At 36.1% G+C, this 25,684-nt stretch overlaps 2 protein-coding genes and 1 non-coding gene across 6 annotated transcripts in view; 2 read left to right on the top strand and 1 right to left on the bottom strand.

Moving 5' to 3' along the window:
- The window catches only part of LOC5566279, a 223,639-nt gene that overhangs the window by 189,252 nt on the left and 8,703 nt on the right, over positions 1 to 25,684 (bottom strand). The gene's annotated exons all lie outside the window — the stretch shown is intronic.
- Positions 22,226 to 22,297, top strand: Trnaa-agc. Its single transcript has one exon. It is a non-coding gene; the product is annotated as a tRNA-Ala (tRNA).
- Positions 23,140 to 24,297, top strand: LOC5566290. Of its 2 annotated transcripts, none has more exons than XM_021840866.1 (3): positions 23,140 to 23,434; positions 23,495 to 23,751; positions 23,822 to 24,297. In XM_021840866.1, the coding sequence occupies exons 1-3, from the start codon at positions 23,327 to 23,329 to the stop codon at positions 24,192 to 24,194; spliced, it is 738 nt and encodes a 245-aa protein (XP_021696558.1). In that variant the 5' UTR covers positions 23,140 to 23,326; the 3' UTR covers positions 24,195 to 24,297. The 2 variants fall into 2 exon arrangements, with proteins under 2 accessions (XP_021696558.1, XP_021696557.1); XM_021840865.1 differs by having other exon boundaries at positions 23,145 to 23,434; positions 23,495 to 23,763.

Raw genomic sequence — 25,684 nt, forward strand, 5'->3', positions numbered from 1 at the left:
TATGTTTGGCATATCTCAGAAAATGAGCTCGTTCACGCTTTGCATAAATATCGCATTAGGAAGGACGCAATTTCTCCAAATTTCTAGTAAAGTTATCTCAGGAGTAATAACAGACGTATGTCTGGTGGAAATTTTCTATAGTCATACCTGAAAAAGGGCAGTGGGGTCCACCAAAGGTTTTCTAAAAAACCTTGATCAGTTTTTGGTGAAATCATGATAAGTTTTCCAAACCATTTATTGAGAAGCTTCTGAAGCAGCAAATTTACGTACTTATGGCACAATTTTAAATTAGCTTTCAACAAATTGTTCGATAGAATTGCACTGCGGTACACATTTTTGTCTCAAGCACCAAAATACCGCTATTTACTCAATTAAGGGTTGCTGAATCCATTGCCATTTTCAAAAAGATCATAGCACGTCTAGTTTTTGAGATATTGACTGTTGAAAATGCAAAATTTTACCATTTCAGCCAACTTGCATGCAAGTTTGTCAGCTTGTATGGTAATTTATTTGCTAAATTTGTAACAGAATTTACTTATCAACAAAGTTCATAATACCTTCGATGGTAAAAAATATGTTTTGGTGGTTCAGAAAAGTATTGTATTTTGCCATATAAGAGAAATGAAGAATTTTGTATGGACACTGCAAGCATGTTGAAAAACCCGATTTAATCTGAATTTCATTGCACTATTGCAACTGAATTATATCTATATGAAAGTTGAATTCCTATTTTGAATGCTTGGTGGATTAGATCACTAAAAAGTTCGATAAATCATACATTAAAACTTAAGTAAACCTCAATAAGACCAGTGTTATATACAACTTTGGCGACCTGTAGCTAAGAATTGTGACGTGCATGAATATTTCTAGAACTACTAGAGACACATAAATCGATCCTTGAGACACGCAAAAATGTCATGTTTGTTACGCTGTGTTATCGAAACAGGAGTATTGCTGACAAACTTCTAATGCTGATTCTTGTGATTGTTGTTGAATTTATAGTTTGAATATTTTGGTATAAGGTTGAGGCAAACATATTAACGTTTAGAGATTAAGGCTAAGTAGCCCGTCATTCGTTTTGGCAACAATGATGAATTTTCAGCTTGCATTTCAAAGTGATAAATCTCAGTCTTGATAGTTCATATTGACTTGAAAAAGTATCACTGTACGCGCTAACATGCATAAAGTATGCTGATACTTTTTCAGCTGTGTCAGTGCAAAACCAACTGATTTTCTTTGATTCGAAAACGTGAGATGAATTAGCAACAATCATCAACGACGCGTACAAATTTCAATGACGGCCTACTTCGCCTAAAGTCAATGACTTAGAAATAAACTTCAAGGTTTTAAAACCTTAAATTTAGTTTGCCTATGGTAGCCCCTTTTCATATGGATTTCTCGATAATTTTAAGCAAACTGATTAGATTAGATTAAATACACAGTTTAAAATTAACAATAAAGGAATAAGATTTTGGAGAAGGTTTCATGTCCATTTTTGGTATTCGAAGAGAGTGCTGCCAACTCCGAATATAATGTGGCGAGAAACGCGCCATGAGCCTTTTTCATATGGAATTCTTGATAATTTAAAGCAAACCGATTAGATAAAATTGACTCGCTTATTGACCTTCATTGAATTATGAGATGATTGTGACTTTCACTTGCTTAGTTTTGTTTTAAAATGACACGCATTTTTTTTATTTAAGACGAGCAAAAGCCTTTGTTAGAAAATATTTTTTTTTTATTTAAAATGGATTTTCGATATATGGACGATTGGTATTTAAAACAATTACCATTATTGAGAAAAAAATCGTACAAATGTTTTTTTTAAATCGGCTTTGAATTTTGTACGTCATTTTTTCAGTGTAGATCGCAAATGAGACAATTTTTATATGAAATTCTCTATAATTTAAAGTAAACTGATTAGACAAAATTAACTCGCTTATTGAATTTCATTGAATTCTGAGGAAATTATTGAACACGCCATAAGGAATACACGGACTGTTCAACAATACACGAGGTTCAACACTAGGCGAATTGCCCTAACCAGAAAAAAATAAAAACAGTTTGTTAGATTTTTTTTTAATTTAAGACGAGCAAAAGTCTTTGTTAGAAAATCTTTTTTTTTTTTAATTCCCATCTCTCGATATATGGACGTTGGTATTTAAAATGTTATCTGCATTGAGAAAAATATCAAACAAATAATGTTCATTTTTTTTTAAATCGACTTTAAATTTTGTATATCATTTTTTTCAGTGTAGATCGCAAATGAGACAATTTTTAACATGAAATTCTCTATAATTTAAAGTAAACTGATTAGACAAAATTTACTCGCTTATTGAATTTAATAATGAAATTGAGGATGTTTGTAGTTCTCTGCCAAAATTGTATGCCGATTTCTCATGGGAAAACAATGTTACAGCATGTCAAAGTTCTGAGTATATTGTGACTTTCGCTTGTTTAGTTTTGTTCGAAAATGATACGCAAAACTTGTTTTATTTAAAACAAGAAAGAGTTTTTTTGTTAGAAATTTTTTTCCTCAAAAATGCCCATCTCGCGATGTACGGACGGTTGGTAGTAAACATAATTAGCTATCTTGAGACAAAACTTCATCCACATAGAAAATTACCATTTTTTTTACATCGACTTTAAATTATGATTTTTTTTTTTCGGAATAGGCCTGAAATGAGATTTCATTCAAAATTTTTATTTAAAAATTTAGACAATTATCTAGAAAGTTATCCATGAAACACTTTTTTTGTTTGGGTTAACATTTTTCGATTACATTTAAAAAAAAATGAGTAAAAAAGTTTGGCCCTTTCCAACTGAAAGTCTAGATAAATCTAGATTTGCAAAAACAAATTACGTCAAGATCTACACTTCCAGAAAGTTTCATTGAAATCTGTTCGAGTTGGCACAGAAAGCGTCAATAAGAATAACTTAACTGTTCAACTGTTGAGAAATTCACCGGAATCCGTAAAAATAGGTGATTAATGTTAAACAAATAAGAGATTTTAGCATAAATTTTGAACAGAATATTGGTAAGAGATTCTAAAGTATCTAAGGACCATATCAATAATTTGAAAATCCACATTTAAGCTACTTGCGCAACTATCAAATCTTATTATGTTTATGTGATTTGAATTCAGGAGAAGACACGAATTTTAAGTTTAGTCAACACTCGAACAGCAAGCCGCATCCTAATGTAGATGTTTGTTTTCTTCTTTGGACAGATTTATCAGTGGCGCAATTTATGAAAGAATTGCTATTTCTATTTGATAGAATTCTTGATTTTGAAAGAAATTACCAATTCTTGAAATTCTATGATTGAATAAAGATTTATTCAGCGTTTTGTGAGGAAAACTTCCGAATAATCGTTGCTAAAGCAATCCTTGCAGACCTTTCCAGTAGAATTTATACACTATATTCAATAAACTTTTCTTGGACCCTAAATACCGTGAAACAAGTGAAACTTTTGGTAGAATTTCAAATATTCTTGAATACTAGACATACTTCAAGTATTTCATGTGGAATTTGGGGTACAGTTTTAACCCTTAAAAGTCCGGGACGAAACTTAAATTTTCAAATGGCCCCATTTTGGAGACCACTAGATCAATTAATTTGAAAATAAATTTTGAAGTACATGCGGTAAACATAGCTAGAAGGTTGGCGTCTTCGGCAACCGTGGTTTAGCAGATCAAGGGCTGTATGACGATGAAAATTCGTATTGAGAATTTATCCGCTAGGTGGCACTAGTGACAAATTTTATTCAATCATCTGTATCTCAAGATCCTTATAAGCTGGAAGGTTTGTGTCTTCGGCAAAGATGAGCAAATCGAGGGCTATCTGATATAATATAATCTGGCTAATCTAATTGAAAAATCATCCGCTAGGTGGCGCTAGTAACAAATTTGTTTCAATCGTCTATATCTCAAGATCCTTATAAGCTAGAAGGTTGTTTTCTTCGGCAAAGATGTTAAGCGATTGAATGACATTTTTTACTAGCTCCACCAACGGATAAATTCTCAGTTAGATTTTTTAATTTCAGATAGCCCTTGTTTTGCTGAACAACTTTGGCGAAGACACCAACCTTCTAGCTAATAAGGATCTTGAGAAACAGACGACTGAAGAAAATTCGTTACTAGTATCATCTAGCGGAAGATTTCTCAACAAATTTGTTCATTTCCATATAGCTCTTAATCTGCTGTACATCGTTGCCAAAGACACCAACCTTCTAGCTAATAAGAATCTTGAGATTTAGACGATTGAATGACATTTTTTTAACTAACGCTACCAACGGATAAATTCTCAATTATATTTTTCATTTCCAGATAGCCCTTGTTCTGATAAACAACTTTGTCGAAGACACGAACCTTCTAGCTGATAAGGATCTTGATATACAGACGATTGAAGAAAATTTATTGCTAGCGTTATCTAGCAGATGAATTTCTCAATTAGATTATTTATCGCTACATAGCCCTTGACCTGCTGAACAACATTGTCGAAGACACAAACCTTCTAGCTCATCGGGATTTTTAGATATCTCTGAAACGCCAATTTTGGATCCCTCGTGTCCACGCTTTTCCCGTTCCCCATAAAAGGAAGAGGAGTTAGGGGGGTTGTCTCACACAAGAATTGTAAGACCAACTAACCGCATGTACTTCAACATTTATTTTAAATGAATTGATCTACCGGTTCCCATATAGTGGCCATTTGAAAATTCAAGGTTCGTCTCGGGCCAATGTGGGTTAAAGTATTTTTAGTATTTGATATTTTTTATATATATGGTAAAGTTTTTCAAGGATTTCTAACAAAATTCGTACAGAAATTGTTGGCAAAAATCTTGAAGTTATTCTAACGCAATTTTGGTGTATCTTTATAAGTGGCGTTTCTAGCACAAGCACTTCTGAAAAAAATGTGACTAAACTTTCCTGCCATGTTTCAGTGTCAATTCTTGGAAAGTTTTAAACAGACCTCCTGAAAAAGATTTATTTGTTTATTTATTCATAAAAAAAATAGTACAACTCCTGAAAACTTTAAGGAATGCTTTTGGATATTACATCGAATACTTCTCCTATGGCTTTATGCAGAGATGGACCAGCTAGACCAGCTAGAGCTGGAAGTCTGTTCAACAAAAATGATAAGAATAATAATCGTATTGCTTTTATCAGGAAAATTTCCAAGAAAGTCGAACAGACATTTATACAAGTAAGTTTTAGGAAAATTCTTAACGGATTAGGCTGACAATCTTGAAACTATTCAAGAAATCTTCCAGGAATTTCTTTTAAAATATTTTCCAAAAAAGTCCCTGTAGAATTCTTTTAGAAAATCTTCCAGGGAATATTTTTTCCGATATTAAAGGATGAATGGCTGTTAATTTCAAATGATATTACTAAAGACATCCTGAATTAATTTCTGATGAAACTTCTTGTAAAATACCTGATGAACTCCAACGCGAAACCCTGTAGAAACTCCTGAACCCAAACCCAACCTTGGATGATATCCTGTAATTGTATTAGAAATCACCCAAAATAAATTGTATAGGAGTAATCGGAAAAAATATTGCAATGTTGCTGTAACATTTCGTGATATCCTTCCTTAGTCGAATGGTTAGTGTCCACGGTTACAAAGCAAAGCATCTGGGTTTGATTCTCGGTCCAAAATTCATTACATTTCAAAAATTCAATTTGGATATCTCAACTATTCTCGAATAGATAATTTTTTCAATTTCTTTTTATAAGATGACAAATTTTATTGTAATTTCAAATGGTTAGAAAGCGCAATATACTGAGTTATTCCGGAGTAGAAAAAATGCCTCAGAGCTAATTCTGTACGTGGCCTTGAAGCATAAAAGTTTTCACTTGCTCTTGTGCCATAAGAATGCAAATCATGAAATTCAAAAAGACTAATATTCGATTCTACCAATTTATATTTGATTTTTTTTCCAGAATTAAACAGTTGTATTTGTGCAGCAAATTTGAAGGCAAAATTTCTGGTGAGTATAAACTAGCACTTGGAAAGAGAACTGGAAGCTTTCGAAAAATTTTGCCAAGAAGAATAATAATGAAGAATAATAATGCCAAAAAGAAGAAAAAGATCACTATATAGTGTATTATATAATTTCAGCAATGAAGTGAATCTGAAAAAGTATATCGCGAAATCTTGCAAAACTGTCACCAATTGAATACATACGTTCTGCACATTATATACTGTATTTTCATTTCCCCTTCACATTATTTTGTCCTTCTATGCTTTCCAAGGTCCCATCTCTAATTGGATTTTGTCCCCTCTAGGTCAGGGTATGTTTTCGGATTCAATATGTTATGTATGTTATCCCTTCAGTTCTAGCAAACTTGTCAGAACGAGATTCAGAACCCTGAATCAAACGCAAATTCGAAGGGAAGGAATAATTGCAAACAGGAAATTGTCGAACTGTTACTGGTACATATCCACTGCGCTTATAGCATGATGCTTCGAATCACTCGCCAGAGCCAAATAAGTTTTTATACGGAAAAAACTATTTGCTATTGAGGAATACGCCTGTACGAATAAGATTCATTATTTATTTTTTTACAAACTACCACATTTAATTATAGACAAAGCTATAAGTTACAAACCGCATCCTCCCCATACACGTGTCACACTCCTACCTTTCACCTTCTATTTTACACCGCACTGAAATATGAGATTCCTGTCGCAAACAGTTCTCATCCGCAAACATAATACCCACGAGAGATCCGCTTATTACCCTGCGGACCTTTCCGGATGATCTGTTGGGCAAAAAGTTAGCTGGGAAATAATTCCTCCACGTCACGACATTACCTATCGTAAATATGATACCTGGCAACACAGAAAATCTCCGGGCAAGACACGCAAATTTGCCATCATTTTGTATAATTTACGGTACCTAGAGTTGGGTGAACGTTGCAAAAGTCGCCTCGTGGTACTGGTATCTCGACCAGTGGATAACAACAAAATTGTTATAATTTATCAATAACAAATTTTATAGACGAGATCTGAACTGCATTATTACAACATATTCTTTTTACAATATTGTTTATTGTAGAGAAAATTTTATTATGATGAATAACTCCGTAACAAAATCGATTACAATTCTGTTGTAATTCGCTGGTCGGGTACATTCACCGTTTACTACAACCTTTCGTTCGTGACGCCTTGTCAGTAGTAAATCTAAATGCAACTATGGCTTTTTACCACTTTCTTCTGCTTCTTCTTGCCATTACGTCCCAAATGGAACATAGCCTGCTTCTCAGCTTAGTGTTCTTATGAGTACTTCCACAGTTATTAAGGGGACACGGGAGACCGTGTTATTTTCCCTATCTTTCGTCTCACTCTAACAATAATCATCAAAACTTTGTGGAAGCAAATCTCGAGTTTTAGTGAACCGATGAAACTGAAAATTTATCGGGTTGTGCACTACATATATATAATCATAGTGATACATTTCCGCATCGATATATGGAGTGGTTCTTGGGATTTGCTTCTTGAAATGGATAGGGTGATTATGATGACGTCCCGTGCGGCCTTAACTAAGAGCTTTCTTCGCTAAAGCTGCGATTGGTAAATCGTGTCACATGTACGATGATACTCTACGCCCAGGGAAGTGAAAGAAATGTCCATCACGAAAATAGCCTGGACTTCCCGAGAATCGAACACAGACGCCTTCAGCATAGCTTTGCTTTGAAGGCCGCGTACTTTATCACTACGTCAATGAAGGTCCCGCTCTTTACCTGACGTTTCCGAACCCCTCTAAACAATCCACAAATCCATAAAGGTGAAACTGGATACCTTTCCAAGGTCACTGCTACCCGTATGACGCGACGATGAGGAGGAGTTCGATGGATGCTTTCGAGTTTGTTTCGTAAAGAAAGCCGAAAGAAGACAAGGTAAACAAACCAGCAGAGGTGCATTCCGAAAATGCCTCTTCTCCTCGTCCACATTTTCGTACTTTCCATCAAACTTCGGGGGGAAAAGACCCAATCCCTAGCCAAACGTCTCTTTCGCTCTCTCTCGTTTGCGATTGATAAATAAGCACGTGTTCGGATTGTGTGCGTGTTTGCGTTCAGCAGGTAGAGAGCGCAAAAAATAAGCAGGAAGCGAAATGGTTTCACATCGCCGGTTCTGAAACAGGCTTATGGTTAACAGTGAAATCCGCCTCTAATTCTCGTTTGCGTGCCGCCGTAATAAAAGTACACGGAGGAGTCGTCACAAGTTACAAGACAGGCAGCAATCGCGGTAGGATGATCGGCAGTGAAAGGTACAAATTAGAATTTAATTGGATCGATATCTCTGATGAGTTGACGGACCAGACGGGAAGTTTCATTTATGATGCATTCCTCCAGAGATTCTCTAAAGGAACTATCAAATGAAATTCTAAAAAAGTTTGCTCCAGGAGGTCAATTCCGGCGAACAATTTCTTCGAGGAGAAAAAGAAAATTTTCTTTTCTTCGAAGAAAAAACGCGCCTGAATTCGCCTACAGGTATCAGAAATTCGTTCTGAGATTCTTTCAGATATTCGATGAGGAGTAAAGAAATTTACTCATGAATTCTTTCTGATATCTCTAAAATGTTAACTGCTAATCCAGAACAGGTTAGAACATCAATTCTTTCGAGAATGTTTTCAAGCAAGATGTCTTTGGTGACATTTTGGGCAGATATTTATAATGTTCCCAGATGGATTATTTTCTAATTTCCTGGCTATGTTTCGAACGGATTGGAGCAGCTGTGCCGTTCGCAAAAGATACGCAAATTCTATCAGATGCTTAACGCATCCTGTCATGCCGCAAGCCGAAATATGCAGGGATGACCCGGGCAGACAGAAGTTTCAAAACAACAAACAGCGTTGCGAAAATCTCTAATTCTCATTTCTCATTTTGGCTTTATGGTTGAATCATTTTCTACGGCATGAGTGTGAGCGAGTGATTTTGCATCAAAATATCATGCATGAGTTTGCGATAACAGATCCCAAATGAGTTTTCTCTCGTAGGAGAACTCAATAATTGAGATATGAGTGTGAGTCTACAAACACTGATCTCGAAACGAAGAAATTTTGATCTCATCCTCATTGAAAAGATGCAACTAGCTCGATATCTGAAAATACGTACCGTAAAACTGGGTAACTTTGATAGTTTTTGGAAGAAAATCTGAATATTTCTGCATTTAATTTGAAAGATTTTAATTTTATATTTTTAAAACAAGTACTGGTATCTCAGTTATCGATCGATTGCATAATGATTCATTTTGAAGATTGCACAATGATTCATTTTGAAAGGGCCGATAATTTTTCATATAATTGTAAGTCTTCCTTCGGTTCTGGAGTAACTCTGATAATGGGTATGTAAACGAATGAAAATCTATAAACAAACTACGATTTGGCATCATTACACTTGGAACTTGATTGGAGAATGTTAATAGAGAATCTAGATTTGATTTTGTTTTTAAAATAACAGAATTCATAGTCAAAGTTACCAACATAAAGTTTTAAGTCCCAACATGCATGTCAAACACCATTTTATAAGTATATAATTTGCATAAAAAATATTTTTGAACAAATAAGGATACCTCTAGTCGTTAAACATTGAATGGAAATTTCTGACTTCGGTTACAAATATGGTTCCATTTTATAAAAATTCTCTTTGCTAAGAGATTTGAGACCAAATCAACGTTCTACTATAACTGGGCTGTCGGGGATAAGCGACGAACTCTTTAAAATTATATCAAATAATTATCGTAGAACAGAGGGTTTCAAAAATGCCAAAATCTCATCGATTTTTAATATTTGAAAATAAAGCTTCAAATGCTCTCGATTTAAACTAAAACAACTCTGATACTCAACTCTCATACTAATCCTCTTAACTTTTGCATTCGATTTGCTAATCAGTTGAGCAAATAATGTTATTTCGTTTAGTATGAATTATCAAAGATACCCCGTTTTACGGGTTGTTTTGTTTTATGTCAAAGAACTAATTTTGATCTTGTGTATAAAAATTAAATCTTTGACATAAAACAAAACACAGTCATTTTAAAAATGGCTAAAAGCAACAAAAAGGCTCAGACAGCGAAGAACATCTTATTTCCTTCGCCTTTGTCATCTGTCAGATCATAATTTGATATTGATTTGTTGGTTAATCAATAAACTTTCCAGATATTGTTTTGATCTTATGATAGCTTAACAAGACATTGTTTTATATTTCTCCATTTATCTCTTATCTCCAACAAACCAAAAGCTAATTATGATAGCAAGTAATACACTCTAGAAGCAACAAATTGTGATCTTGTTAAGCAATTTTCACTGAAATCGAAATTCGAAAGATGAAAGTAGCACTTCGATGAACACCTGAATGGTGCTGATAACGCATTCCGTGGCTGCTAAAACATAACAGGAAATATCTACGTCAGTTCAACGAACGATGGAAAACAATTGCTAGCTGTTTTACAATTTGTTCTGAATGTTTTTTTTTCTCTGTTCGGATGCGCCACTGCGACCAGTATTTAGATCTATTGTGGCATTACCCGTATCCTTAGTGTATAGTGCATGTCGCATTACTCCATTTCCATTGATAGGTAATGAAGCATCGATTTCTGTACAGTTCTTGTTTTGATTCCTCAGATATTGATACAAATCGACTATGATGAAAAGGTCCCGCTATTTACACTCTTCATAGAAATTTACATCTCAGCGAAGGCGCGCCCCTTAGCAAACACAATCTATTAAATTTCTGAGAAACCAAATCGGTACTACTGATATTTGACCATGCAACGGAACTCTACCCGAGGAGGAACAAATAACTCCCCAATAACTTATGCATACCATATTTTGGTATCATACCAAAATTAGGTATTGTTCAGTTGTCAATACCTCAATTTGGTATTATAATGGTATTGAAAAAAATCTATTAAACAGCTATTGAGGTCTGCTGGAGGTATTGAACTACAATTGAAAAATTTCATTTTTATATGAAAATCCATCAAGTATTATTGAGGTATTACAATACCTGATCTAGTTATCAGTTTGGTGTTCGTAGAATATGCTTGAGATATTATTTGAGGTATTTTACCTCTTATGCAGGGCTAATTCATACCTCATTCAGGTATGTAGTATTGGAAATTATCTGGTATGGAATACCTCCATTTGGTATTCAGTAGTTATTTTCTTCTGCTCGGGTAGTCCCATCCTTGTTTCGCTTTTAGTTTAGTCCCAGAAAAATACTAGAAAGCAGCAAAATAAAAACACTAATCGGAGAAGCAGGCTTTGTTCCAGTTAGGACGTAACGTCAGAAAGAAGAAGAATCCAGTGGATTCCTAGCGAGCTTCTTCAGAGTTTTAGCGGGTTTCTGTGGATTCTTTACGGACAACTGAAGATTCTTATCGGACTCTTGGGCTTTCATAGCGGGATCCTTCGAATTTCTGTTTGATTCATATGGATGATTAATATACAAGTTTAACTTCTAAAACACAATTAAAACTCATTTCAAATTAAAGTGCTAATGAACTTATTTGTAAACAAAATTATGGATAATGAATAAAAGACCTAGTAAATATTCTGTTCCAAAAATATAACTTTTATTTTATTCCGAATACTGTCTATGTTCAATAAATTAAAAATTTGTTTGTAACTCATAGATTTTTTTTCGTAAATACGTTTCTAATAAAATGTTTTGTATTTCTGAAATCACTATTACACTATTTTGAGGAATTGATCAGTTCTTGAATTAAGGTCTACTATGCGAGTTTTGTTTTTAAGATACTTCCGCAATGAAAAGTGTGTGGAACAAATGTCACAATTAATATGACGGATCTACAAGTTTATAGCATAGCCCTAACCTACGAGAATTGGCTTCGAAGTGAACCGTTAGGAATTCTGGCCATCATTTGGTTCCATAATGATGATGTTATAACGTTCAAATGATATTGAAATTAAAAAATAATGGATTCCGATTTTGGCACGGTTCCGTTTTTGACAACTGAAAATTTCGACTTTGTTGCCAAAAACGGAATCCCACTGTATAGCCGAAATCTCAGGAGAATGCGTATTGAGATTCAATTTAGGCAATCACTGAAATGTCTTTTTGTCTTTTTGTCGAAGCCTTTCTTGTATGCTGTAAGTTCACTTTGACACTTGACACATACTCATGCCACGGCGTTGCGATCGCCCTACTTTAACAAACTTTTCCTCTGCTATATTTTGTTTCCTCGCTCTGTGTTTATAGCTTCTTAGCTAAGTGTCTTTCTGCACCTTCACGAGGACTAATTTGAGGATCTTCATCAACCCTGCTTCTAATAAGTACGGCCTTTTTCCAAAACAGTGAAAAAAAAATGATTCAAACGGAGTCATCCAGCAATAAATTCATTTATTTAATTTGTTTAATCATTATTCCTGAATTCAAAGATATGTCGAAGAGTTATTATGTTATCAAAATTTGCATTGTAAAATAAAACTCCTATTCAATAACCTGTATATATAACTAATAAAGCTGAGTATCAGGCTCGGTTTCGATAGGGACGTAACTTCAGAAAAATGAAGAACAATGAAGAGAAGAGTATACGCAATTTTTTTCTCTTGATAGCCTCTAAATTCGACAAGTTGAGTGTTATCAAGGTGAAAAATTAATTCTACTACTTAAAACCAAGATGGCGTCAAAATCCAAGATGGCCGCCAGATGTTTTCACTCAAAATAATACTCTTATTCTTCACTCGACTCGAATAAAACACCAACGATTGAAAACTTGTTTCTTTGTTGTACAAAAAATAATGTTTGCATTGATTGTACTCGCCATATACGTCAAAATCGTGGAACATGATTTAGAAAATCGTTCATTTCATAGGGTAAATACCATTGCTCACCTAGTTTTTGGAGCCCATCTTACGCAATTTTTCCTCAGCTTTCTGATGGTGATCACTAAATTCAAAACGAGCGGTGCGCTAATGGTGAAAAATCGTTTTTTCTAACCAAATTCAAGAAGGCGGCCAAATTAAAAATGGCCGCCAAACTTTTTTTGACTTCAAATGAAAGCTATATCCTTTCTCAATACGATGCCACTATGCTATGTGTTCCAAGGGAAATATGAGATATATCACGTGAAGAAGTGAAGATATACCACGTGAAGAAATACCCAAGATTTATCAAAAAATGGGCTTTTTCGCAAACTGTTTAGCTAGCTGGCGTACGAGGGGTCCACAAATTTGAGAAAACCGAAAGGACCAAGACCAACTAGCGATCAGTGACATAAAGTTGGAATTCTAAGGCCCCAAGCACAATGTGAACGGCAACGCGGTACAACGGCATGCCGTTTTGTCCATCTTGATCTACACTTTACTTATCAATCCCATGTTGACTAAATCCTTTTCAACATTGACTTGACAAGTAGAGTGTAGCTCAAGATGGGCTTGACGTTTTGCCGTTGTACCGCGCTGCCGCTCACATTGTGCCTGGAGCTTAACGATGGGTGCCGATGGCGGCCTGGTTTCAGCGAGAATTGCTCAGATATATTTCCCTAATTATCAAAGATTTTTTTATGGAACTCTTCGAAGATTTCTCTCGGTATATAATCGGATCAAGCATAATTGTTCAAAACGACGTATCTACTATTCGGAATATTCTAAAGCATATTAAATCCTGTTTAAAATGTTTTGTATTTTTCTCTATTGTTGTTTCTACTATAAGTTGGAAAAAAGAACACTGTTTCCAACCACTATTAACACTTTAATCGTCACGCTGTTGCATTTGGAAACAACACTGCTGAATAAAACCTCGCTTTACGTTTACAACAGCAGCGCGGAGATTCTGACGGTGGCACACCGCGCGACGACTGGAAGGTTAAGCAATGCAGATTTGTTTTGAATTAGATAGAAAAATTGATAAAATTAACAAATAAAGACTTTTGTTTTGTGCTTGTCACACAATCAATGATGATTCGTCAATATCAGTTTCTCTCAGCCATCATATGCCTTGATCCGTAAATACCTTGATTGTTACATACACCTTGCTTGATGCGTCGTCTAGACAGTTCGTTTTGCTCTTGCGTCACATCAAATACACTACAGTGATATTTGTTTAAAATAACAAAAAATAGATGGAGAACGAAAAAAAACGGAAAAAAAAAATATTTTGATTCTGTACAGAAGTCGTTTTACTATGAGCGTATGTACGGGTGCTAGAATCACAAATTTTGACAGTTGCGTCACTTTGCAAAACGCCAATGCAATGCGTCACCGAGCAAAGTGCATAAAGGACCAGGCTGGACAGAAATTTCTGCGATGAAAAAATGAGGCGATTTCGAGGTTTTTCCAATGAGTAAAATTTGAACTCAAAATTCACAACACGAAAATTCAAACGATGCGAGTGAGAGTGTACTGATAAACGAGTATTTTTTTCTGACACTATTTCTCTTTTACATCTATACTCACCCTTACTTACACTTCAAAATAACTCTTTAGTGACATGCCCTAACAAAACAGGCCTCGCGGAGTTGTGATGGCATTCTTTTTTTGGAATTTCGTTGTGTTTTGTATCGCATCTTCCACGCTGATTTTTCGTTGCCTCTCTGCTTAGTATTTTTTCGCTCCCTCACAAAAAGGCAAAGACAGCATGCTACCGTACTCAGGTGATGTTGAGGAGTATTATCAAGCCTATCATAGGACACAATTAAAATGTGTTTTGAAAAATAATAAAAATATTTTAGGAATATATTTGGAGACTCAATATGCAGATCATGCGTTTGTCTTGCACATGCGAAGCAAATTTTGATTTGTTTGTTTTTACATATACGTCGGATTGAAAAAAATATTCTTGTGACATTTTTCTTAGAGTAACTCCTTCATGGGTTCTATGAGGAATTAGCAAAAGAACAAACAATTAAATCTAACGATCAAATCTGGATATGATTGAGTAACTTCAATGCAGACAATTTATTTTGTAAAACCAGCTTACTTACTATTAATTGGATACTTTGTACATATAATCTAATGAAATACTCAGTTAACTATCTTTTCATTATTGGATGGACTTGATATTTGTGTGTCTGTAGTTTATTAAAGTTTCTGAATATTTACGGTAGCATAGAAAGAATCATAACAGTGAAAGTAGTTTGAGAATATGAGTAATGAAAGATAATGGTAGAATCTGCTTTGATGTATCGCTTGCTCGGTTGATAATTTTGCATCACCTTAAAATGAGGTGCTTATTGAATAATTTGCTGACACGCAATCGTGGAACAACCAACAACGTTTTTCTTCGTAGATAGTTCAAATCTCTCGTCCGACCTTTTGTTTTTCAGGATGCTACAAATTTACGAAGAACACGTATTCTTCAATTGTTCACTGCTCTAGTTCCCATCATATTGGAAACCACTAGCGATGGCCTGAACGCCGCCATGAGCTGGGCAAGTACACGGCTCAAATTAATCAAATTAGGCATACCCTGTGCTGTGTGCTCTGCTCAAATTAAGGGTAACGGCACCAACCTTCAACTGGGGGAACTGTGTTTCAAAAGCTACACGAAATTCACGAATGACGAGTTTCGATTCAAACAGCCTCGATCTTACTGGATAGAAAATTTCCGAGAAAGAATTCGTGGTTAGACAGTCGGTCCCCTTACCCTACAGTTCGAAAACGTTCGCAACCGAAGTGTTTCGATATAATTGATAAACTTTTTTGTCTAACCAACCATTCAACGCAGCAGGCCTCATTTTTTGCCGTTTTTTTTTCTTTTACCGAGCCTTTGTTTTACTCACCCCAACCCTATTACCCACATCCACCTTGGGGCTTGGTGTTTCGTAGCGCCACTTTCTTGATGTTTTGCGTCAGCAAAGCCGAAAGCTTTGTTTCGGATCTCGGTTCGCTTGGTGCTTATCTTCTTTCTTGCATCTTTTGTTTTGGGCGTAGTTTGGGCAAAAATTTTGTCTAATAACTGCTATCCGACTGCACACCCGGTTACAACAGTTGGCGTTCGCTCTTTTTGATCGGCTGAGGCGGCATGTGAGCAGTGCACCACACCTTGCAGATCAAATTTGTTGCAATTTGGAAGCGTATTGGATAATGGCAGTTAGAGCTGAGCTAACTGACATTATCCAATAGGCTGGTAACAGGTCTCTTTTTTGAGATTTGCTCATTTTAAGGCAATTCTCTAAAAAATCTTTATTTTAGATGAAACGTCTCCAGAGTCTCATTTTTGAACAATATGGTCTCTAAAGTCACTTTTTCCCTTATATTTAACCAGCATTCACTGGTGTAAAACTTTAAAGGCTTCAGATATACACGCAATTATTCCACATGTTTTTTAGGAAATTCTTCTCTAATCCATCAAGAAAAAGGAATTCTGGAATATTTCTAAAGATTTCTACAAGAATAATCCTCCAGGCATGTCTCCAGAAATTCCCCACCAATTCTCCACGGAATTCGTCCACAAATGTTTCCAGAAATTATTCATATGATGTTTAGAATTTTTCAGATTTTATTCCAGGAAATCCAGCGTAACTATCTCCAGTATTTTTCTCAAGGATTATCCTGGAAATATTCCCAGCAAAGACTATTCCAGGTATTTAGGTTTCAACTAAATATTTCAGCGATTTATCCAGCAGTTACTCTAGCAGATCTTCATACAGGAGTTATTTCAAGCAAAAGAATTTTTTTAAGTTATTGTTCCACACATTTTTATATGGATTCCACCAAGCAATTTTCAACAGTTTCACCCAGAAATCGCTACAAAAAATCTTCCAGCGATTATTCCAGGAAATCAATAAGCAACTCTTCCAGAAATTCCTCAAAAAATTCGACCAGTAACCTCGACCTCAATAAACTACTACCTGAAATCGAACCAAGAGCCTTGCGATCGGTAGGTCCGTGCGTACACCATGCGTCTATCGATGCCTTGATGTGGGGTGATGCTAAAACAATAGATAAAGCGTTCGTATTGCAATAATTGTTCCACCTTTCATAAGGCAAAATGTATGTGCTTCGATAATCTATTCTGCAGCGTGCAGGAGTTCTTACACAGATAGTTGCAGGAGTTCATAGGAAATCTTCATCAATGATTACTTAGGGATTTCGTTTCGGAAATATTGTTCAGGATTTTCGTTAATTTCAAATAAAATTAAAATATCCTCAAAATATCACTGAGAACATTTGTGGAAAAAAAACTTGTATAAATTCTATGAAAACTAGAAATTTCTGAAGGACTTCCTGAGGGAATCTCAGGAGTCATTTCAATAGGTATCCTTAAAGAAACTCGCGATTGAAATCTCATAGAAATCTTGACCGACAATTTTTTTTTTTTTTTTTTTTTTTTTTTTTTATGGTGTACTCAGCTGGAGCTGTATGACAGCTTCGTTGTCTGTGCTGGACCCCGTAGTGCAAATTTTTACCTCTACTTTTGCCAATATTTAGACGGAATAGGCTATGTTGCCCGCTTTAACACTATTTTGGATGAATATTGTGCAGAAGTAGTTTTATTAAATTGTTTTTGCTTCAGTATCCCTCCCGTAGTCATGTTTGTATAGTCATCCTTTAGTTCTGAGCAATCAGATTCTTGTTTACGCATGGAGAAGCGACATGAAAATATATGTTATTAATTAATGCATTTCTTGGAAATAACAGCTATGTTGTAGTAGTCAGTCTATGTTGACAAATTGTAGCACAGATGTCATCTCCAAGCATCTTTTGACAATGATAGACAGAAAATGTTAATTATACAGAATGCGGTCGTATATCAAACGATAGCGATAGGGAGATCCTTTTTTCCCGAATGGAATGAAGGTTATTGAAGTGAAAAATATGAAATGTACTTCCATCTATACGCGAACAAGAACTATCTGAAGTGTCTCGTCATTGTACGTCATGTTTTCTCTAGTATTTTAGTCGTTTATGCTACTAGTCTGAAATGTGATGTGTTATACTATATGAATAAATTTCAAAATATGAATCAAGTGTTTGGTTTTAAATAGTCTTTATCTTCCGAAGGTCGTACTGGAATGCTAATCAATACAATACTTTTCTAGGAGAGATGACTGCCATCTTGTAGTACCGAATCCAAGTTGTAGATAATTAATATGAGGAGAAGTATCAAATCTAAATGTACTGTAAATGTGTTTGGTGTGGTCATCGATGTGCTTTATGTTCATCTTATTGTTATTGTTCTGAGGCTTCTCAAAATGAGAATTCAATTGAATAATGTCTCAAGTTAGTTTACAGTTTGGATAGACAAAGTTATTGGTACGGTATTATGAATATATAGGGGGGCTGAAATGATATACAATATGTGTTCGCTAAGAACTAAAAATATTACTTACCCCTTTCTTAGTATACCCACCAACGCATATGGATCGTTTTTACCTCAGTTTGATGGTAATTCGATCCGTGTCCGTGCAGATCTATGTGCTTCGGCTCCTAACACGACGTTTGATACATACGACAGACGACTTGCACCCTCGTGATGGTGTTGTTGTTAGTTGTTATACATGAAAAGAAAGAAAGAAAGAAAGTTATTAGTATTAGGAATAAACAGGATTTAGTGAGTTTTCATTAAATTACATTTGACTAAATCGCTGATTATAGTCAACGACATCGGAAACTTTATGTGTTGACTGTTGATCTAGTTTTTCCTTAGTCCCGTTGGTCAGTATTGCTAAAGGTCCTTTTTATCATGTTTATTAGTACTTGAACAAGTTGAATATTTTAAGTTTACTACTTTTGTCATGTTGGTCAATAATGATTTTGATCAGTTTGTTTTATACATCTATTCATATTCAAATCTGGTCTCGTCTGTTTTCATTTAGAATCGTCGCAAATACACCTCTATGTGTTAAAAACTATACTAGAAATAATAAATGGAAATAATAAATAAATAGAAAGTCATTTTTATTGTCCGGATCCACTTTTCGGTGACAAAATAAAGCTTCATCGCGCCTAAGCCCTATCTATTTATTATAATTTTGCGAGAATGAAGTTGTTGTAGTTTTATGATACCAACATAATAAATGTGGTTTTTTATTATGATTCTAATGAGAGAAGCATGACAAATTAACATTTGTGTCACATTCTACTCGATGGATCCTTAGTCATTCTCCTCATTAGTCAATATAATAACCATCCAAACAAAATCTAACCTATCTGCATCAAAGCGTGGCTACGGCTCCCGTTACCCCGATGCCTGGTAACAGGATAACCGTTGGATCACATCCGTAAGATTGATGCATCTATGCCAGATGGTTGATGACGCGGCATTAAACAAATATTTCCTGATGTGATACCACCACGACTGGACATGTCTTTGGTTCCCATATAAGTGCTAATGGGGTAAGCCCACCCATCGCGGCAAGATTACACGTCCTAGGGGAGGGGTAGAAATCTTGACCGACAATTTAGAAGAAAATTCTAAGAAATCAAAGGAGGCATCTTTTTGATAAATACATTTTGAATTCTTGAAGATGTCGTAAATGGAAATTTTGGACGAAACGTTGGCGAAATCGACAACAGAGAAATTTTATTAAAAATCTTTGGAGGAATTCCTGAAGATTTTTCTGGTACAATCTCTAGAATAATTTATGGGGAAAATTATAGGTTAAGAAATTTAAGCAACCTTGAACCTTTATTGGAGGAATTCCTTAGAATACTCGTATGAAAATTATTAAGTGAACTCCTGAGCTAATTTGCTGGCTAGAAAACATAATTGAAAATAATTTAAACAATCTTAGAAATATCTTTAGAGTAATGTCTAGCCAGAATCTCTTGAAAATCTTTACGGAACATTTTGGTTCCTGGTTCTTATGTTTTTTTTTTCAGGAATGAAGTCTTTTAAGTTCTTATTTTTAAGGCATACCCCTGAGTTAAGTAGTCATTGATGATTCAGTGATGCTCAGCCTATCTCAATGGTCTTGGTTTTATGTTATGAATGTTACCTATCACAGGCATTGGCCGCTTGAGAATTCAGAAACAAATTCTATGCAAAGTTTTCAGGGTTGGTAGCGATTAAAGACCAAATAGCTACCAAGCGATAAGAGTTCTTATAAAGATTCCTTATATAATCTGAACAGACATTTCTCAAAGGATTCTTTCAAGGAATTCTCCATGAACATTATGATAATTATTTTTGTACGTAATTGCTTTACATAATTGTCAATGATCATTTTTTTTGGAATTTAGCAGAAAACAACTCCGGTCTATTGTTCAAGTATTATTTCGAATATTCTCTAGGAGTTCATTGAGTGTTTCTAACACAGACAGATTATTATTCAAGCTATCTTAAAGAATTCAAATTGGAATCTTCCGAAGGATAATCCCAGAAATTACACTACACTTTATATAAATAGTTTCTCCAGGAAATCCTCTAACAACTCTTTCAGAAATTTTCCAAATTAATCCTTAATTGTTCAGGAATTCATTTATTATTTTTCGCACCGATTTTACTTGAAATCCATTTTTAAAGAAATCAACAATTTTTTTCCAAGAAATTACTACCGATACTCCTGTTTTCAGCAAATCGCCAGAGAAATTGTTCAGATATCACTAGAGAAATTCCCGAAGGAATCCGGGAACTGTTTTAAGGAAATCCTCAGTAAATTCTATAGAAGTTATCTCTGATAAAACTTCTAATCAAAGCTTGCAATTCTGACATTGCCTGGAAGAACTCCAGGTGGATTCTGTAGACAAAATGTAATTATTGAAAAAAATAACCAATCTAAGGCTGGTAGCGACTAAGGGTCGCCGTAGGTTTTTCATAGGTTTTGCTAAAAACATCCCTCACCGAATCCAAAATCTTGGATATAAACCTTTGAGGATATTCTTGGTAGAACTCCTGTAGAAATCTTTGGAGGATTTGCTAGAGTAATTACTGAAGAAATCGATAGAAAAATCACTAGATAAAAACGAGAACATTGGGTTCTGGAAAAATTATTATTATTATTATATTTTATTGAAGACACTTTACCATTTTGTCATGGCATACGTGTCGGTCTGGGAAAATGTCCAAAGTTATCACTGTGGAAATTATTGCAAGTAGTTGCAATGAATTTCCAGGATGCAATTTTGGAGAAATTACAACATCCTTGTATTACAACATATCTCTGGAGGAAATTCTGGACGAAATCCTTGCGAATTTGTGAGATATTTCGTGAGGGTTACCTGAGGAAGTCCCTAAAGAATTCCCGAAGCTTCTTCTGAGAAGAAATTCGTGGAGAATAATCACGTAAGAAACTTTTTGTGGTTGAGTCTTTGGAAATTTGGCTCAGGATTTACTGCAGGGAGAATTACGGAAATAGAGCCTTTAAAGATCATTTTGGTTGAAAAAAAGACTGTAGAGATCTTCCATGAGAAATATAGACTTTTTAAAGACTTGAATTGAAAAAGTGAACAAGTAACTATAAATAGACTTGCTTCAATCCCTGTTCTGGTAATTCAAGGATTCGCGGCACAAAGTCCTTGTTACTGACAACAGTTTCTGAAATTGAATCTATTTTACCTAGCAGATGGTTAAAGACTCAGCCCTCAGACTACACTTGAAGCCAGGATAACAATCATGAGTATTAACCCAACAAGAACTGTTGAGTACTGGTAATTCAAGGACTCACGTCTTCTTCTTTTCTGGCGTTACGTCCCCACTGGGACAGAGCCTGCTTCTCAGCTTAGTGTTCTTATGAGCACCTTCCCAGTTATTAACTGAGAGCTTACTATGCCAATGACCATTTTTGCATGCGTATATCGTGTGGCAGGTACGAAGATACTCTATGCCCTGGGAAGTCGAGAAAATTTCCAACCCGAAAAGATCCTCGACCGGTGGGATTCGAACCCACGACCCTCAGCTTGGTCTTGCTGAATAGCTGCACGTTTACCGCTACGGCTAACTGGACTCACGTGAATTACTAAAAAAAATTTCTAGCTTGATTCGGTATTGCTGCTAGTACAAAGCCCCTTTTCAGTAGTACCGATTTGGTTCCTCAGAAAATAAATCGATTATGTTTACTAAGGGGTGCGAGATATAAGTCTCTATGCCTTCAACTGTATTGTGGAAGAGTAAAGATGTGGGAAGGCTAGTTGTTGTGGAAGCGATGTAGGTACGATAGGCAAACAGTTTCAACACTAAATAAATCGCACTCGCTCTTCTCGCGTGTGTAGTTAACATGAGATGGATGGATATGGGTTATGAAAGGGGTCCGCGTGGTCTGTAGGGATTTGAATTCTAAACTTGTAACCAACTCAGTTATTGGGTCACCAAGTGGCTCGGTAGCTTAGTTGGTAAAGCGCTCGTCTAGCACACAAGAGTCCTGGGTTCAAATCCCAGCCGAGCACGTGATTTTTTTTTCATAATTTCACCCATAATTTGTCCATTTTTACCACGCGTAATGAGTTAATTAATTTAATAACCATGCGGATTGGATTACCGAACAGCTTAATATAAGCGTCAATTTAAAATAGTTTCCAAATCTTTCTAAGTATCTGAACTAAGGTATGATTGGACTTCGCAGATATTCATACCAGGGTGGTTCAAAACATCGTTTTTGCTCAATTGTTCATAAAGTTTGCCCATTGTGCTCTTGACGGTTGGAGCTACGCTGACACTGTTAGATAGGGTACAGAGCTACTTGGGCACTTCCATGATTAACTTTAGCATAAGAGTTTTTCTTGGCCGAACTGTCTGAAATTTTGCAACAAGAAGCACTTCAATACGACGCCAAATACGGCCAAATATAAGCTCAGTAGCTTTCAAAAAATTCCACTGCAGAAGTGAATCAAAAGTGCCAAGAATAGGATCCGGCTCCATACATTCATCAAGTACAACTTTGCTGAAGACCGTATGGACCGATGCACGAGTTCACTATTTGACGTTTGACCGGTGCCGTGTTATTTACGTAACCATGGCAACGAGTGAATTCGGCACCGCTCAAACGTCAAATTAGTGAACTCGTGCATCGGTCCATAGTATCTATTGTCGGCGCGGTAAAAAGTTTGAAATAGTTCCTCACCGAAGTTGGATTTGTCTCGGAACCTGTGCGAGATATCTAATTTCGGAAGTAGTGCATTCGATCCGCATCTGGATGCGCTCGAATGCGCCGTACTTCCGACGTAGGGTATTTTGAATGCATTCCTAGAAAAATACAACTTCGGCGAAATGGCCGAATATAAGACCCGTAAAAATACCTTGAATACAGCGCTCAAGCTGTCCAAAAAAAACTGAGGCCTTGGAAAAAGTAGGCTGGCTAGCTTTTGTCAGTTGACAGGCAGTGATAGTTTTTAACCTTTTGGACCAAACAAAATCAAAATTTCCAGTGGAATTACAAATTAAAATTTAAAATATCGAAAATCTGAAAATTGTTAAACATGACCAATCAACATGAGGGTGGACTACTTTCTGGCATACAAGCCGTACGTCTGTTTTGGTCCGTCCATGACCAAAGACGCCGATCCAGTCAACTGACGCAACTGGCGGTAAGTAATCCTACAATCTTCGTTGCAGTACACATTGAACAACTTCCAAGCCCAATCCAGCGCAGCCAAAACCCGTCCTCGGAGGGCAGTAACTGTTCGGAAAGCGCCGATAGCGATGACATCGAGGAGTTCAACGAGCGTAGATTCTGTCGGATCTGCCGTCTGAGCGACGAAGAGCTCATCGAGAACGTGTGCGACTGCAAGGGAACGATGGCCCAAATCCACGAACGCTGCCTCCGGATGTGGACCATCTACAAGCGCAGCCAGACGTGCGAGATTTGCCATTCCAAGTTCCGGTGGACGTTCGAGCGAAAGCTGTTGGTTAAGCTGTACTTATGACGGGGAACGGACGGGTGGATTCGATTGACAATATCTTATTTCTTGCAGGAGCAATTGGGCGATCGTTGCGAACTTCTTCCGGAGGAAGTACTTTTGGGTGCTGTTGAGAGATTTCCTGAATCTTTTGGTCCTGTTCGGAATATCAGCGCTGCAGAATGCAAGGCTTGTCACCATGATTCAAGAAGATCAGCCAAGTTTGGTTCTTCCGCTGGCGTTGATAGGTGCATCGGTTTACGACTTGTACTTCAGCCGATGGGTCATGAGTAGAACGCTTCGGGCTTATAACATGGTTCGAGAATATTGGATCCTGGCCCATGATGATGAATTCTTGGGATATTTCAACGAGGAGTATGCCGTTTTCGGGGAAACTCATAGCGAAATTGAAAACATGCTTCTGGCAGAATACGATGCTCCGGATTGAGTCATTGACTATTGGAAATGCCCTCAAATTTAAAATGTGAGTTAACCAGTTATTCTCATTACAAATAAATGAGCAAGTCGTCATTGGACAACATAGAGCGGAAGTAATTGCAGTAATCTTTTTCACATGTATAGCGCAAAGCACGTTAAATCTACAGCTCCATCGGTCCACTCAATGTCGAAATTAGTATGGCCTCCCATGTTACCTATAAACATTCTATCCTAAAATATCGTAACTTCTGCTTTTACCTCTCTCTAGACATTTACAGGGTCATTACAGAATGTCCAAAACATTCCAGGATATTAAAATTTTCAAATACATGTAAAGAATGTAAACTGAAAAAAGACTGTAGATTAGCAGGGCTGGTAGCAGTTAGACAGCAACATAATAGTGACTTTAGTGACCAAAATGATCAAAATAGTGGCCAAATAGTGACCAAAAAGTGACTTCAAAACTACAAGTGTTGGTCATAAAAATGGCTAGAAATAAAATACGTTCTATGTGTATGTAAACCAATCTACTGCCCACAACTGCATATGTATCACATTCGTCATTTTTGACAATTGGGTTGACAAAAATCACAGTTTTTTTGTAGCTTGATCGAAAGAGCACATTTTTCTAAGTATGACACAATTTTATTGCACTTATGACCAATGAGGGGAAGGGGAAGGAATTGATAATGCATTCAACTGGCTCCCACGGTTGACCGTATATACCGCTGCGTCAACGCCATTTCATGCGGGAAGGGTGAAAGAATGGGGTAATTTTTATTGCAAAGAGTCTTGTTGGTTTGGTTAGCAGACTGCCTGGAAGGCGTGCTATAATGATGAACGAATGGAAGCGTAGGGAAACGGTTTATTTCTGTCCGTCTCAGGTTCTAGCAAATGCTATGAACTGTGATAGATACATCAACTGTGATACATTAAGAGTGGTAGATAGAAGCAAGTTAAAGATACAACTACAAAGTACGAAGAAAGGGACGGGCCTGGGATTGAACCCATGACCTTCTGCTTATGAAGCAGAAGCGGTAGCCATTAGACCAACAACCCCGTCCCAAAATCGGTTCAGTATTCTTAGAGAAATCTGAAAATTACAAATGAGGTTTTTTATAGTTTTCAAGCTCTTTATTTGTCCAGTGTGGTACCAGAAACATAAATGCACATTACTCAAAGCCGGTTGCACCAAATTGCTTAATTTTACAACATAATCGCATTAATGTATCATTCCGAGTAGTGAATATTTGAATACGATTAAAAATTCTGTAGCCTAAGATATTTACGTAGCCATAATGCCCGTCGGTCCCCCAAGGAATTTTTTGAATATCTGCGGATCCAGATGACCAATTATCAATACAGTGATACCTCCATGAGTCGATGTTCCATGACTCGATATCGACTCATGGAACCATACTAAAAACATAATTTCATGGTTACTATGATGGTCCCTAGAAGCAGCTTTCCAAAGAATTGCTGTTCCATGACTCGATATTT

This window comes from Aedes aegypti, chromosome 2, assembly GCF_002204515.2.
Source record: "Aedes aegypti strain LVP_AGWG chromosome 2, AaegL5.0 Primary Assembly, whole genome shotgun sequence".
Classification (NCBI taxonomy): domain Eukaryota; kingdom Metazoa; phylum Arthropoda; class Insecta; order Diptera; family Culicidae; genus Aedes; species Aedes aegypti.